The 17,449-nt window shown below is 42.0% G+C and overlaps 1 protein-coding gene across 15 annotated transcripts in view; it reads left to right on the top strand.

Annotated features, from left to right (window-relative positions):
• SOX5 (SRY-box transcription factor 5) overlaps positions 1 to 17,449 on the top strand; it is a 652,081-nt gene that overhangs the window by 350,270 nt on the left and 284,362 nt on the right. For 3 of the 15 annotated variants that reach the window (XM_080392178.1, XM_080392180.1, XM_080392181.1), the window contains exon 1: positions 4,764 to 5,085. The exons of 5 other annotated variants lie outside the window; for them this stretch is intronic. In XM_080392178.1, the coding sequence (XP_080248304.1) occupies positions 5,048 to 5,085 (38 nt within the window). In that variant the 5' untranslated portion in view covers positions 4,764 to 5,047. 7 more of the 15 variants (XM_080392177.1, XM_080392173.1, XM_080392179.1 and 4 more) reach the window with 5 other exon arrangements.

Raw genomic sequence — 17,449 nt, 5'->3', positions numbered from 1 at the left:
CTTTCTTGAAATCTTATAGATTCTTTCTTAATGCTGCAGTTGTTTTGAATGTGTGCCTAAAAAAGAAAATCCATTTAGGATCTTCAGTTTTGCATATTTTCTGTGAGAATTTTCCAGTAAATCATTCTGTGGAACATCTTACATTTCCTTGGACTTTGTAGGTCTCTATTATTAAAACCTACAGTGGAAACAACAAAACCCAAAAAGCTCTTTTTTTTTTTCCCCCAGCACTTCCTTTACTTACTGTATTGCTGTACCTGCCAAGTCACTAGGCTGAAGTGCTATCGTTTGGTGATTTAAAAAGAAAATAAAATGTTTTGTTTAAGGCTTTCCTTCTGCCACTGTGCTTTCGTAAAGACCTGTAGATTCTGTCTATGCAATATTCCAGAGTTATGGTATTTCTAACTTGAGCTGGGTGGATAATTGATTTTTTGGTTCACCTCTTGAACTGCAGAACCACAATAGCGACAAAAAATTCAGTTAAGCACAAAAATTCAGATAAAAGATTATGATTCGAGTTGTTTCCCCTCACCCAAATGAAAATCAGAGCTTTTTTGTTTAGTTCAACCCAAATTGTCCTCTTGTACCTGGACTTGTTTGTTTTGGGCACCCCTTAAAGGAAACAAAGCAAGAGAAATGCAGATTCACTGAACTGCTGGGGGTGGGGAGGTATCATTTTTCTCATCGGTTGAAGATATTTGGACTTATATCCTGAATCCTCAGTTTGGGAAGAGAATTGAGAGAACTGAATGTGAATCTCCCAGATTAAAAGTGTTTTTTTGTAACTACAACTCGCTTGGTAAAAGGGGGCATCAGGGCTTGCTATTACTAAAAGTTTCAGGACAAGATAGAACTTCATATGTTAAAAACTGGACAGTTGCATATTACATACATTTTCTTCTTTCTCAGACAGTGGTAATTTATCCCAGTTCCTCAGTTTTTCCACTTTCTGATATGATAGCAGCCTTTGTGATGTGTTTTGGCCATTTCTAAAAAGTAAGCCTTAAAGTTAATATGAAATGATTTATAGAAGTGTTTCAGAGATTCCCTCAAACCATTTGTTTAACTTGCTTTTTCTCCCTCTTGCAATTGCAGTTGAACTTACTATGAGATCATAATTCTGTTGATAAGTCTATACAATAGAATGTTAATAATCTAATAACAGCAATATAATGATATAGTAATTCAATACAATATTAATATAATAGTAACAGTAACTTTTTTTAAAAAAAAATCCTTTTCAGACCCAACTCTGTTGCCCCCCACTCAGCTGGAAGGGGGAGTAACTACTGTTGCAGAAAATGTAATACTAAGGAAAGTGGGAAGGGGTAGGTACCTGAGCACAGAATGTATTGGAGTAGGAGTAAATGTAAACTAAAGGAAAAGAAAGGTTTGTGTCCTAAGCATTCAGGGGAATGATCTCTACTTCCTTCCTTTCTCCTGTTTCCTCTCCCCATCTCAACTCTCCCTCTTGCTCAGAGTTCTTTGTTTTCTCCCCTGAACATTTTTTTTTGCTTTTCCTCACCTTTTCTTATGGTTCTGTGTACTTCTTCCTAGTCTAGCCAATGGTCTCTTCCACAGTTCCTGATGTTGGTGGTGATTGCTCTGGTTTATAATCATATTAGCGGACAGCCAGCAAGCAAGGAGCCCCATTGTGCTAGGCATAATACCAGCTTGGATGAGTATGTGGTCATTGCCCTGAAAAAGCTCAAATAGGAAATGATGTAGGAGGGGGTAAATATATGTCATCAGACAGAGGAAGAACGTGGTAGAAGAAGGGCAGTTGTGGAGTTCGGAAAAAAAAAAAAAAAAAAGTAAGGTCAGAGAGCTGAGTCGAGCTGATGTGCAGTCAAAATATGGTAGTCCTGTTCTGCCAAAACTGTTGAGAGTTTTTGAATAAAAGGTGGTCTTCATTTTCTTCCAGCTGGGGCTTCTGAAAGGCTTTTCTCTGCAAACTTCTCCCAGGGCCAAGTGTGAGGAAAGAGAGGAAGAAAGCAAGAAGTGGCAAGGAAGGAACAGCATTTATAGATGGGCAATGGTGCATCAAGGGGAATATGAAAGACCAAGAAAAGGGCCCCTACAAATGTGAATACAACAATGAAGTATGTTTTAACCAAATAGTAGATGCAAAAGTCATGCCTTTGTGGGAAAAAGCTAAAATACATTGTTTCGGCAGCGTAAGGACTGTTGTCAACTGTGAGGCACAAGGGATCTTTGTTTCTCATCCTTTTGCAGGAGCTGGCTAACTGTGTCAACTTGGGCAAGCTACTAAGCCTGCCTGCATCTCAGTTTCCTTATTTGAGGCCAAATTCTCCTACTAAGTAGCCTCCTACTCCACAGAGAGATTTGCTGATTTGAATGGAGCCCCTGCAGAGCGAGATACTTCTCAATACAAATAAAGTTTTGGAATCGGCCCTAATTATATTTATTACCTGCAGAGGAGTAATGTGAGACTTAACATGGTTTGAGACCCTCAGGTGAAAGTATTCGGAATTGTTCTTTTTGATCATCTGCTGCTTTTCAATGTGTACTTCATAGCTGTCCTAAAAGGGCCAGCTCCTAAATAAAAAATGAAAAATCCTTGTACATATTAACTAGGTTTGTCAGACTCCTATGAGCAGACCTCTGTGGAAAATATTATTTGCAAGGGGCTACTGAAGGAAGGCAGTTTACCCTGCCCCTCAGTGAGGAGCCATTAGATCTACCTCATGCCAGAAGTTGACAGATTGTATGCGACTCCGCTGTGAGCGCTGGGGTGGTGTAAGGCAGGCTGGAGGCAGCCTTCGCAGATCCTCTTTTATGAACGGCAATGAAGGCGCCTTTGCAAACTTAGCTTCGGCATTTTGTTTCGTGAATGGTCTAATGCTCTTTGGGGATGATGTGCGTAAGTTGCAAGTGGGTTTGCTGCTTGTGATTAAAATGATCATCCCAGACTTCTAGCTGACGATGCCTTTATGCCAACACTGGACTGACTGGTCCCTGTGTGAGCCTGCTGGTTTATCACACATGCACTGAGAGGGAAAAGGAGAGAATGAAACAGTGTAGCTCTCAGATATTAATAAAAATAATAAGCTTTTTCTATTTGGAATTTTTTAAGCCAGTAGGCATGAACATGTTGAACATTTTATGGCTGCTCTGTGCAAATATGTATATGTATTTCAAAAAGTAAACTTGCTTTCTCAGTGTCACTGGGAGGTAGGGATAAGAGGGGAAGAGAGGGGGGCAGCAGACCTAATCAAACTGTTGTAGGGTCAAAACCTCGTGGATTTTAAAGGCCCTTAATGTCATCCAGCTGCAAATTAAAGTAGGGGGGGAAATAAATAATAAGAGAAAGGAATTAGGGCTTGGGAACTGGAAAGAATGGAGTATAGATATATGGTTGTGGGTGTGGGGGTGTGTGCATGTGTGTGCTAAAGAACAGGGAGACCAGTTTTTTTCTCCTCCCCCCCCCCCCCGCCCCTTACTGGGAGTTCAGTGCCAGGCTGGACACGGGCCGTGCAGACTATTGAGGCTTTGTGCGCTTCGGTTCCAGAGTAGCCCCCGGCTAATCCCCGGGGCTCGGACGGGAATTTCCCCGCGGCGTTCTCCCGGCCGCTGACCCCTCTCCCCGCCGGGCCGGGCCGAGCCGGGGCGGGCTCGGGCGGTGCAGCGGAGCCCGCAGCGGGGCGGCCGGCGGATGTCCCCGGGCCGCCGGGGCGGGATGCGGGGCTGGCCCCGGGCGGCTGCCGGCGCACCCGCGCCTCCGTCCCCGCCCGTGACCGGCCCGTTACCTGCCTGCCGGCCTCGCCGGCCGGGCTCTTATCGGGATAACTGGAAATGCCGCGGAGGCTGCGCCCCGGCCGCCAGCCGAGGGGCTCTGCCGCCGCGCTCCGTCCACCTTGTTACCAGGGGCTGCCCGGGCAGGGAAAATGAGGGGGACCCGCAGCGGAGGGACTCCTGTTGCTGGCCCGGGTCGGGGTCGGGGGGCGGAACGGGCAGCGGGGGTTAGAAAGAAAACGAGACAAGCCCGAGCAGGCGGACGGAAAGTTTATTTGTGTTGTTGTTTGTGCGTGTGTGCGCGCGCGGCCGCTGTTTTGGCATGTGGGTACCTTTCCCCTTGCACACAACGGGGCTGTTTGATGGAGTTTGGAGCTGAGGAAACTTTGGGTTTGTTGCCAGGACGGTTCGCAGCACTTTGTGGAAAGCAAGAGCGAACAGTGAGACCGACAGAGTGAGTGACAAGTTGTTTACAGGTTTCCTTGAAGGGGCCTCTGCTATATTTCAATCTGTCAAAGTTGCTTTTCTTCCCTCAGAACAATGCCTGATTGTTGTGCGGGGAGGTTGGTGATTTTTTTTTTTCTCCCCTCCCCAAAGAGAGAGAAAGAGGGAGAGAGAAAGCGAGAGAGCAGAGAGGGAGGGGGGAGAATGGAATGAAAGTTCTTCGGAGCACAAATGCCTTTGGTAACATTTTTATGTGTCTAAGCTTTTCTCCCCTATTTCAACTCCGAGAGAGTTGATAACTGTTTCAATTTAATCAGTCTGCTCTTGTTTTATCTTCTTTCTCCACTGATCTTCCTCAGCGCAGGGGATTTGCTCCTGGTTTGTCGGTTTAGGTGGATTGTCGGGCTTTTTTTTTTTTTTCCCACCCCCCTCCCCTCCTCCCCCCCCCCCCCCCCCCCCCATTTATCCCCCCCCCCCCCATCGGTTTTTAGGACATTGAACGAGTTGACTTTTCCCGTTTGGCGGCGGCGGGCGAGCAGAATTAAAAGGAGAGGACAGGCACCCCGAGGTGCCCAGCGCCTCGCAGCCGCGCCGCTGTGGGGGGAGCTGTGCGCGCAGCCTGCTGCGAGGCGCGCTGCCCCTTTAAGAGACTGGTCAAGGAGTCCTAGCTCAGAGCGAGCGAGCCGGGAGGGAGGGAGGGAGGGAGAGGGAGGGAGGGAGGGAGGGAGAGAGAGAGAGCGAGCGAGAGAAAATCAATCGGTTTAGAAGGTTTGGACTCACTTGACAGGTTCAGTTGGAGGCGACCATAGGTGGCTGCTGTGACAAAGGGAAATTGTGCTTTTCCAGCATGCTAACTGACCCTGATTTACCTCAGGAGTTTGAAAGGTGAGTCGAGTTGCTGGGGCGGGGGAGCCGCTGCCTTTTGCGTTGGGGGGGTGGGGGTGGTCTTCCCCCCCCCCTTTTTTTTTTTTTCCTATTTTGTTGTTTGTTTGTTGTTGGTTTCTTTTTTTGTTGTTTTTCTTTTTTTTTTTTTTTTTTAATTTGTATGAGCACGCGTGTTTGCGCGCGTGTGCGCGGATGGGCTGCCCGTGGTGCAGGCTCGCACAGCACACGGGGACGGGCGCGCAACTCCGGCGCTTGGCGGCAGGCCGGGGAGATGCTCCCCCCGGCCCCCCCGTTACCTTGGCTGTTCCGGCGGCGTGTCAGTTCGCCGGGCGGGGGGTGGGGGCGGGGCGGGGCGGGGGAGCCCCGTGCCCGCGGCGGGCGCCGCCGAGCCCCGAGCCCGGCCGCCCCGGCGGTGCGCAGCTTTGTTCCGCTGCCTCGGCGGCCGCCGTGCCCTCCGCCGGGCCGCCCGCCCCGGGGCGCACCGAGCGCCGTGCCCTCCCGGGCAGCCCTCCCCGCCCCTGCCCGCGGGCTCCCGGGCGACGGAGGATGCCCGGCGGCGGGCGAGGCGGGGGGTTCAACTTCCAGCCTCGCCCTCCCGTCAAACTTGGGAAGGCGCTCCGCCGAGCACATGACCTTTTGTTGATCTAGCAGGAGCGATTATTTTTAGGCAAGTTAACATCCCGGCCCTCTGTCAGGAGAACATCCTTCTGCCTGAGGAGGGGGAAAAAAAAAGTGAAACTCTCGCCTCCAAGTTTTGGCCGTCGCCTCTCTTGCGGAGTGTCAGGAGCAGGGTCTGGGTGTGACGAGTGGGGTTTGGGTATGACGTAGACGTGCCCATCTCCCTCTGCCCGAAGCAGGAGCCTTCCCTGCCTGGAATTAAGTTTTTGCTGTCACTGGCGACGGCTTGTGACCTCCGAGAGTTTAGTCCTTATTGCATCTGATCTGGCGCTCCTAAGAGGTTTTGAAGCGTTTTCTCAGGCACTTGTACACGCGTCCATTGATGATCCGGCATCCCTTCCCTCCAGTTTAATTTTTAAAGGTTATTAATAGTCCCTTGTGCGGCTGCAGTGAACAATCCAAACTTTCATTTCTAAGCAGTAAATAAAAGAACGCCAGGATGCGCGTTACTTAGGTTGTTCTCATCTTCGTGAAAGCTACCTCCTGTATAAACATTTGGTTGTATCTGACTATGCAATACAAGCTAGGTGCTAGACCAGCTGGTTAAAAATATGCTAAGTCAAGCTGTTCATCGTTCAAACCTACTGAATTTGATAGTAAAGGCATAGAAAGAAGGCAAGATAAAAACATTTTAAGTGGGCTGAGGAACACGCACGCAGAGAAAGGACAAGAGAGAATGCTTGAATTAAAAGATCGGAGAAAAATAAAATTGGGAAATGCAGAAAAAAACTATTTTAACGCTTTCAATCCTCATTCTGCAACTAGAATACTTCCTTACTAGAAAGTGGAATTGGCGTGGTTGCGCTGCTCCAAGGTCGTCTTTAATACAATTAATTTTCCAGACTTAGTTGTAAAACTTGGCATTTTTCTTTGGTTTGTTATCATTACAATAATAGAACAAAATTGGTTTTGTTCACGTGCATTGTATTAAGTTAGTTCAACTACCTCAGGAAACTGTTACGGTTTCTGGTGTGGAATCTGATCTAGCATCATGGTCATGCATTTGTCTTGTTCATACAATTAATAGATTCAAGTATTTCATATGCTCCACTAAGATTATACATACCAATTTATAAGCAAGCGATTTCGATTATTCTTTGAACTTTGTGATGAACAGCATACTTGTAAACTCTGTGAAGCAGAATGAAGTCCTTTCATTTTCCTATTGGGGGACTTTTTTTTAATCTGAATCTCTCTGCCTTATATTTATATAAATTTTATATAAACCCAAATAATTTTAGACAAAACATCTTCCTTTAGAAATAGAATGAGCTTCTGTACTCTTTTCTTTCTTTTTTTTTCTCCCCTAGGCATACATTTCATTTTCAGAGATCCCAGCTTTGCTCTTGTAAACATTCTAGTTAAATAATCAATACGCTGCTCTCCTTTTGCTATGCAGATAATAGCAAGCAGTAGAAATGTGAAGCAATAAAAACGAACCTTGGGACATATAATTTTTTTTTTTTTAACAATTTTCCATCTGCAGTTGAAATTGGTAATACAAACCAATATCTCTGTTAATCATTACCATTTGTTTACATTGTGTGTGTTTGACTATAGTTACACACACATACACAGAGTAGATACTGTCCATGTAATATATGTGTGTTTATCAGAAAACAGCCATGAGGACACACTTTCTCTTACCCAGAGATGCACAGACCCTCAGACACACACACGCTTACAGAGTTGACGTGTGTATATATGTCCGATGCTCAGATGACTGTTTTTTAGACGTTTGAGGCAGGTTATTTTCCCACATTCTCAGTAAACACAGTTCTTGGAGCACATTTTTTCAGTTGCTGGGGTCGAGCTTGTCGTATCTGTATGACTGACTTCAGTGTTGTTATTATTATCTATCTCCCACTATTCCCTTTTAAACTTGAAGAGCAGATTAGAAGGTAAAGATTTATCGGGTGAAGTTGTTTGCAGTTCAGATCTCAGAGCTTCTGTATATGTATCTCAGGAGGTTATTCTTCTTTCTCTGTTGTCTTTCCCATGATGTTTCAGTGTATCCTGGTAAACTGCAAACAGTTCAGAAACTTTCCCTCACCCCAAATGAAGGGATCTGAATCAAGGGGACTTCTCTAGTGTGTCTGTGGCCATTATCGGGGGGCATTTACGATACACACTTGGAATGAAAATGATCCTCAGTGTCAGATGAATAAACATTCATTAATACCTTCAGCATCACTAGCAAATTGCAGTAGGTTTTGTGAATTAGCATGTATAATCGCCATACCAAAAATGTGAGGGTTTTCGTCTTTTCCTGAGAAGTTACTTTCACGTCTTTATTTCTGTTTGTGGTGGTTCAGCTGCTTGATTGAGAAGAGCATCAGAATGCATACGCTGAGGGGGATGATGTTTGCAGAAATGTAGGAAGAAATGATAACTGGAATCTGCTCCGTTTGTTACACAGGGAAAGGATAACTTCTGGGATGTACTTTGTGATGTACCTGTGGCACTCTGAATTGGCTTTAAAGGTCTCGAAAAGAAGAACTCTTTCGTTTGGGTTTTCTTTTTTTTTTTTTTTTTTTTTAAGATGGGTCATTACACTAAAATATAACAAGTATGGCCACACTACAAAGAAAGTTTACTTCATTGAGGAAAAGGTAGAGACAATGTAGCCAGAACCATTGGACAGCTGTGAAATTTACAGAATGATAAAATCTCAGAAATGCCCAACATAAAGTTTTAATGTCTTAATAAAATCTGATTAATGAAAAATAGATAAAGTGACTGCTTAACAATGTCCCTAGTGTATGGAATGTTCTTAAACCTAAATTAATTACTGCATATTTACATTTCTCTGTAGACTGAGAGAGAGACTACGCTAGGCATCCGGACAGAGTGACATCCTTTCTCTTTCTCTTTTTCATTCTTTTCTTTTTTTCTTTCTTTCTTTTTTTTTTTTTTTTTTTTTTTTTTTTTTTTTTTTGTGTGTGGTTTGGGGTTTTTTTTTTGTTTTTTGGTGGTTTTTTTTATTATTATTTTTAACATGCCAGTTCAAGGCAAAGAGGTACATAGTGTTTGTGGAAGAAAGAAGAATGGGTTATTGCTGCTGTAGGAAAAAAGGAAGAGCTAGAAAAGACAAAAGGCATGGATGGGAGCAGTGAGGATGGGGACAGTAGAATAAGTTTAACATTTAGAGTCACCAGTTCCGGGCACTCGAAACATTCTCTGTACTACGAATAGCTTGTAGAAAGGAAAGGCTCAAGGATGTAAAGCAAGCCTCTGCTGGGAGGAAAAAAATATACTTAGCTGCTTCAGTGCTGCACTGCACGAGTCATTTCAGACTCCCACTGAATTTATTTTGGGGTTGTACCAACACTGTCAAATGGAGAAATCATTTTCCTAAAAGGAAACTTTGCGTATTCCTAAGAGCTTTTCTTAGCTAAAGTTACCCTAAAAGCTTTCTTCTGCTGCTGCATTCAGTGAGAATTTTGGAGAAAGAATAATACCTTTCTATTAACCGGCTTGCTCAGAATGACGTCCCACTCTCCTAAAATCTTCCTGTAGAAGTAAGAGAGATTACTCCTTCATTTATAAGAAAACAGTGAAATTTCTTTAATATCGGGCTGAATAGCTTTCACCTTCCACTGAAATGTTTTGAGAAAAGGACCTTATTGCTTACGTTTGTATTTCTAGGGGTCTGGGATCTGAAGAATAAATATAGTGCCATTTAAAAGTTTCAGATACTGGGTTTTTGCAGTGACAAAAATTATCATGTTTTTATTTCTCTGAGCTAAGGCTGAAGGAATTAATGCATCTGCAGACTACTCATTAATGTCCTGTGTGCACTAATTTCATTTGTTGTGCTTACACTTAGTGAGAAAGAAGTTGACTGTTACAGATTATGGATTTTAATGAACATCTCAATAATTTACCAGTTGCTGAAATTGTGAACTAGACTTGGAAGGCAAAAGCCCAAATGAGAGAGCTGATGAGTGACACACCAGCCTGCACAATTCGACTGTTGTATTCATTGCATTTGAATCAAATCGGGAGTTTGGCATTACTAATTCTGGGTGGCTGGCTCATCATATGCATTCAAGGAGGTAATTAAAACACACACAAACACATACACACACTCTCCCACCAAGCATCTTGCGATGTTTATGTGCATAGTGTGTTTGATTGGTACCTTTAGATAGGAGAGGAATTGTTTCTCCTTCTCTTGCTGTCCAGAGATCTTAAATATATAACTAGTTTACAAAATATTTACTACTTCTCAGGGAGCTTTTAACAAGCATTTATGGCTTTATCATTTAGGAGGCATGTAGTATCTGGTTGAGTTACTTAAATGTGAAGCACCCTGATAGGGTAGGCATATGTGTCTGTGTAATGTGATATATCTGTAGCTGTACAAAATACAGTTTTACAATATTTATACAGGAAAAAAGTATCTCCTCCCAAGGCAGATTTATGGTTTCTTTGCATGCTTTTCATACTATACTTTTAAAAAAATAATCTCTTAATGTTGAATAGGCTACCTTCCTGTTTGCATGTCAGATACCTCTGCTTCTTCCAGAAGTCGGCGTGACACCCTCTTGGCTTGTTTTCTGGTGGTGGGTTTTTTTTTGTTTGTTTTGTTTTTTTTTAATTTTATTTTATTTTATTAATTTCTTGTGTAGGCCTGGTTATAGCATAATTAACTTGTAAGTGAAAGGGGAAAAACATGTTGTTATGTTGTACCTATACAATGGAAATATTCAATGCCTGTGAATTCTGCTACTGTAGTCAAGAGAAAAGAAGAGCTCACAGCAATTAATCAATAGCTGTAGTACGTCTGCTGATGGCAAGGAGTTTGTTTAACAAGTAGCATCCTTAGAAGCAAAGTGCTTTTCCCTTTTAAAGTACCTGTGGATTTTTAACTAACCTGGAAAACGTGTGAAGTCTCCTGTACTTCCTACAAAAGGTAAAACAATGTTGTATTTGAGTATGTTAAAAACTGTTCTGCAAATTAAGCAAATCCTTGTCACATTATTGTATTACCTAAACCAGAACTTCTCGAATTTTTGAAATGGGTTGGGTTGTTCTCTTGAGCTTTTTGCTTTGGGCAGCGGGCGAGGGCGAGCAGTTGCACACACTGTGCCTGACGGGGATTTATGGCGTTTGGCCCTTTCGCATCTCCTCCCGCAGACCCCTCGCGAAACCTCGCCACCCTCCGCGGCCGTAAAGTTTTCACCAACGCCTTTGCTGAGGGTTATGATGCTAGCCTGCAGTCTGCCACACGTCCCACCTCTCCCACACCCTACCGAGATGCTGCCTCGGTCCAAGTGGCTTGTACCTCACCTGTGGCCAGCAGCTGCCTGGGGGGCAGCGGGGAGCCCCGCGCACCGCAGCCTCTGCTCGAGAGACATTGCTTGTCACCTCCGTGCCAAGCCCAGCCTTTGCCAGCCTGAGAAGCAGGGAGTCTCTAAAAGTTGTTCCTGAGCCCACATGTCCTTGTGGCTGTGTGAAGTTCTGCATGCGGTAGTTGTGTGGAGAGAGCAAATTTAGACAAGCTTTTGGAAGAATTCTGGTGAGCGCTGCTTGCAGGGGCCATGGTACTTGAAAAGAATGTAAGGAGTAAATGGAAATAGTGACATGTGCAGTGGTAATTCACAGAAGCTGTCTAGTTTTTTTTAGGATAGGTGCAAAATTTATTTATTTTTCAAATAGAATAAGTAGGGAAAGAGAAAGACGCAGATTGAATTCTGGTTGCTAGAATCACCAGATGTTAATATGAACTTCAGGAGTGTTAGAGGTGCTGCCCATGGTATTGGAGGAGGGTGCGGGTATTTGCAAATGTTTTTCTATCCCCTATTTTTGATGTGGAATGGCGCTTCTCTTCAACTTGTCCTTTTGTCAGCTTGTTTAAGAAAAAAAAAAATTCCAACATGATGTTATTTTTGACTTGTAGAACTCTCAGAGTTGAAGTGAACATGAGAAAAAGCTGGGGGCTCGTTTTGAAAGTTTGAAATGGCTTTGACCTTGTTTCCCTTAAAAGTATTTTAAGATTGATCAGGTAACATTCCTTAATTCTCAAATTGTAATTATATTTTCTATTTTAAAATTTTATGTTTGGTGTTCCACATTTCCTTTTTAGACTTCTGGTTTGAAAGACCAAGTATGGAAATTTGTATCGGCAACTGCTCTTTGAGATCTATAATAATTTTATTTTATGTTGCTTTACTGTATACTTCTGCTTATGTGTTTTCTCAAGTTCATATGGACTGTCTTTGTTGTGTTTTGTTTTGGTGGGTTTTTTTCCCCTTAGAATGTAAGTGTCTGCATGCTCTTTGATCTAAATATATCATAAAATGTTACCTTAGTGCTAATTTTTCTGTGTGTTGTGTTATAGTCTCATTACTATGTATTTGTTTCTGTCTTACTAATCTTAACATAATTCTGTTACTTTGGGGAGCAAAAACATAAGCAGAGTAAATAGAAATATAATTTTTGTGTCTGAATAATCATAGTTCTTTTTGGTGGTGAGGAACTCTGGGGGAGAGAGGGGTATGTACTATTCTTGCATAGTTAAGACCATTGTCTACATCGAATATTCTTTGTGAACCTTTGTAGTTCTAGAGAAAAAAGACCTAGGAAGAGAAACCCATACAGTTTGTCATCCTCTTCGGGTTTTTTTGGTGCTGAGCTTGATTTTTTAAGAATGCAGGAATGAAAAATTGCTCCATGTTTCATTCGTTCATCTCGCAGGTTGGGCATAAGCAAAGATAATGTATCTTACAGTGGGCTAGTTACTTGCCATTGCCAGCTCAATAGATAGCACAAAACCAGGAGAAAGGAAAATGTTAATAGTTCTGAAATTTTTTTAATTCTCTTACTCCTTTTTTACCATAGTTCCATGAAAAGATTTCACCAAACTTTTTTTGCCAATTAAAACAGTGAGTCTAAAAAAACCCTCAATAGTGTGCACACCCATATATACAGGTGCATTCATGTTTGTTCTCTATAGTTTGGTATATGCATTCACTGGGTCGCATTAAGTTGCGTTATCTTCAGTTTGCTGGGAATCCTAAAGAGACTGTGCTTTAATAGAGTGTGATGCAGCTAAAATTCATCACAGTCTGAAAGACCACGGTGCGTCTCTGCACACACTTTCTATAATTTTGGGGTATTCGTTATTTCAAGAGAGTGTTTAATGAAGGCTGTGAAGTTTATGATGTCCTCTCACCTTTTGGGGTGACCAGCCTGAGCTAGGGTTGAGGCATTTCGGCAGAGCTTTGTGCTGGGAGGGAGCACTGACTTGCTGTAGTTCCACCCATGCTGTATTTGACTGTAGAGAGTTCTTCTGTCTTCAGAGAAATTCCCTTAGCGGCCTCATTACACTCACTTTGTAAAACAAGACTGAAAACATTTTTCCTTAAAGGTTTAGTCAAGTTTCTATTCATAGGGTTTTCTCCCTAAATTTCGATGCTGTGGCCTCACTGGGGCAGAGGCTTTTTTGGATAGAAATGAGATGTGTGGGAAGGTGATGGTTGGTAAGGGCGGAGGGAAGGATGTTCTTACCCATTTGGCATGTCTATTAACAAACTGGGTCATTTTGTTGTGTTGTATTTACATGACTTGTTCCTGTGCTGGTGTGAAATGTGAATCACCAAAACATGATGATTATTTAAAAGAAAAAAAAAATAATAGGCTAAATGAAACAAAACTGAAATAGAACTGAAAGCCTAAATGAAATCAAATTAAAACAGAACATGCAACTTCATTCTTTTGGTACAATTTCCTTCTGCAGTTGCTGAGTAAAGCCAAATAAGTTTCTTTTCCATGTATGTTAAAAATATCGAGGCTTTTGAGTTTGAAAATCAAAGGGTTATAGAAAATACATATCTCTCTTCAGGTTCAGCCTTTGGTTTGTCTTTTGCTCATGGGTTTTGGCGATTTAAGTAGGTATTTATGGCCAGTGTGTTGTAAAGAGGACTATTGATTCTCATCTTTGTCAAAACTGTATGAACATTGAGTTGATTCTGGTTTTGCAACTGAGGTGAGAATTTGGCAGAATTTCTCAGTGCAAGGCTCTCATCCTTTGCTTATGTTTTGCAAGTTCTTCTGAGTTCTGCTATTCTTGCCTAAACTCTGAAATTAATTGTGTGACTCAGGAAACCATATTAGGCTAAGGTGTTTGCCTGAAATACCATGCAAAGTATGGAAAAATACTGCGCCATTCTCAAGTATGCTGTGCATCTCTTTTATAGATAATCTGCATGTGTATTAGTGTCATTGATTTAGTGTGTTTTTGTAGAGTGCAAGCATCCTGAATCAGGACCCCATTATGCTCGTCACTGTACAAACACAAAAAAGAAGGTTTCTTTCCATTCCACAGAGCAGCCTTTGTGCTTAGAGCTTAGAGTAATATCAATGTGTCTTTGTATGGGGAAAATTCAGAAACGGAGAGTAGGTAAGAGATCTCTAGCATGCTTCATGAATGAGATTTCAGTCCTGAAGCCATGCTTTAGAATTTATAAATTGAGCAATATATTTGCATGTGTATTCTCTGTATGTTTTCTACACATATGTATGTAGAAGTTGCTTTACTGTTAGAAGTACTGATAATATTAATAATAGATTCATACTTCCTATAAAGTCTTTTGATTAAGAATTCAGAGCATTTGGAAAGCACTAATATACAAATCATGAAGGTTTCTGTGCTCTTTAGATCGAGAAGCAAGATTAGCTTCAACCTATAGATGAGAAAGCTGAGGGACGGTATCACAAAATTGTTTGCATGGGTCGGTATAAAAAGTAGAGATATGACTGCAGGTCATCTGCTTGAGATCCTAAGAACATCAAATTACAGACTTCTGTCTGTCTGGTTATAATTTCTAAAGGTCTCATTCTAACAAGATTAACTATAGTATTCAGAATACTTTAAACTGTAAAGTAGGGACTTCGGAGTATAATGAATAATGTAAAGTAAAGAAATATTTACAACTCAGCCGCCTCAGTTAGGGCTGGGGGGGAATACTGTCCGTAGCCCCTCCAATTATCTGAACATGCTTCTGACTGCCTACCTGGAGGTGAGTTTGCAGAACTGGAGTTAGGCAGCAGCACCCACAGTGTTTAAGCAGTAAATTGAGAGACATTGTGTGCTACTAACAGTCAGGTAAAGGTTTCATCCTGGAGAACAATTAACATCTCAGCCATATGTACAAGAACTGTCATATGTTTTATAACCTGAGGACCAGGGACTAGGGGAGTCCAGGAAAAAATTATTCACATGGAGAATATTAATGTGAGGAACAGACTCTACTGAAAGCAGGCAATGTAGGCAGCCACAGTGAGCAAACCAACTAGCTTAAAAGGAAAAAAACACGCTGCGGAACACAAAATGCTTTGTGATTCTTACCTGCATATTTGACATCTATTCTTTAAATGTGTGACAGAGATCCAAAATGAAGGAAGTGATACAGCTTATTGAAAGGGAGGTATTATTTTCTTATTCATGTTAAAAGTTCTAATCTGTTCTAGTGTTTTTATTTTTTTTTCATTTCCAACTGTATGCTCAGTAAGAGTAGGGCTGAATCGCTGGGGTCTGCTGGTGGATTCAGATCTAGTCTCTGTGTTGCATCTTTTACTACATACTGTTGAGAAAATGGGTATAAACTAAGGAATCCTAGGTGGATTTGATCTCCGTAGCCTATGAATATCATGACTGAGCTATTAAGTTATTTTCTTTGATAAGCTTTTTAAGAGGGAGACTACTTTCAAGATAATGGATTATAATCAGGCATGTTCCATAGTGTTTCAGTACTAGTTATTCAGCAGTGTGTTCACAAAGACCTATTTTGTGGTAGGGCTAGTAAAGGCATCCTTTAAAAAAGTACCTGTTCATTCTGAGTTTGGACTCAGTGGCACTGAAGTTCAGTGTCAGGTCCTAAAAATGTAGGCCTAATTAATTAATATTCTGCTCAATTCTATGAAAGAGGCTGAAGTTTTTCACCTCAGTAAATCAGGATGGCGTGAAGTGGTAATTCACGACAAGATCATTGACCAGAAGCCCGACTTTCCTTAATTTGCAGCAAACTTCCATCAGTTGCAATGCCACCAGAATTCGTAAAGCATCAGGAGAGATCTCTGCAGGCTTCTGGAAGACTGTAGATTTCAGAAGTTCTGTGTCAGTGTGCTTTAAAGGCATGTTAAGTATCTGTTCCTCCTACACAACACGTATCCCTGGCAGATTAGAATGATCGGAAAGGCGGTGATGAAAATGCACCTGGATTCTGCCAGGGCTAACATCTGGGCCATAGTGGACTTGGCACTGTGCACAAAATCAATCTTTGTTTTGAAACTGTGTTTCCTAAGGTAGTAATTCCCAGTTGTGGCCACCAAGGTCTTAAGTGAGACTGCAGCACAAAACGGCATTCTTCCAAATATACATTTGTTTGATAACCTCAGTTGTCAAAAGTGTGACCTCTGTTAATTTGTCACCAGGCAAATTATTGTCACCAGTTCCCAGATTCCGTGAGAACCCCAGGCAGACAGCAGAGCCCCATGCTGGTAAGCATTTCTGGTTTTGCTGTTTGTGGTAATAAACAACCTACTTACAAATGAGTTGACTGAGGTACCTGCAACTTAAGTGGCTTGCCATGGGCTGTCCGGTATAACAGCAGCAGATTCATCAGCAGATTCTTGGAGGGCTCACTGCCCTCGTCTGGAGCTGATTCCTCCAGAGCAGCATAGCCTATTTTATATTTTCATATTAAATAAGCTAAATGAATATTAGATAAGAAAGACGGAGCCTTATGATTAAAATGATGAATAGAATTTCCTTCTTGGTGTTACTTAGAAAGGTGAAAACAACACGAATGAAGGTGCTGTTGTTATAGTTGGGTAGAGTCTGACATGGAAGCCTGTATTTTTAAAAGCAACTATAAAAAATTAGAGTGTAATAGAAGTTAGAACATTATTTTAAAAAGAAGATAAATAAAATAGCTTTCTACATACATGTGCAGTCTATTGAAAGGCCATCCAAAGCACTGATACCAATTTAAGAAGATGATCTTTTGCCTTAATTATACATCTGGGACATATTAGCTGAACATTTTGTGGAGAACTGTGAATACCTTAGTTGCCAGTTGTCTAAAATGCTGCTAATGATTGCTTCAGTGCCAGTGTTTTGATGGCTAGAACCTAGGCCTGAATATGAATACAAAGAACTCAATCTAAAAAAACTGCGTGTGCGCACACACTTTTTATACAAAACAGATTTCAACCATCTGCTTGGCACTTAGCTTTGCAACTATAGGCTCTGATATGAAAGGGAGCACTGTCCAGGTTATGAATGGTGTCACTTTTATTGGTACCTTAGAAAAATCATAGGGTTTTTAGAAAGCTTGCGTATCCAATGGTTTTCTTCAGTGGAATAATAAAAACTACTGCTTTAGCCAAAATTTTGTGCCTTCCATCATTCCTTCAACGGCAGCATCTCCTTACCCTTGCAAAAGGGATTTTATAGTGACGAAAAGTTTCTGTTCTGCACCTCAGCATTTCAAAGTGTATCAGAGGAGTTTAGATGAGTGGCCCTTAGAACTGACACCCCAGATGGTTTATGACACAAAGCACTGTTTGCTTAGGAATACGCTGTATAGCAGAGTCTGTTGCCCAAGCACTGCAGAGCGTGTCAAATCAGCATGGAAGTTAATGGACCAAAAGCCCTTCTGAATTTAACACTTTCCCA

This window comes from Falco punctatus (genome assembly GCF_963210335.1).
Source record: "Falco punctatus genome assembly, chromosome: 6".
NCBI lineage: Eukaryota > Metazoa > Chordata > Aves > Falconiformes > Falconidae > Falco > Falco punctatus.
The sequence above is the reverse complement of the archived record's forward strand: the minus strand, read 5'-3'. Positions and strand labels throughout refer to the sequence as shown.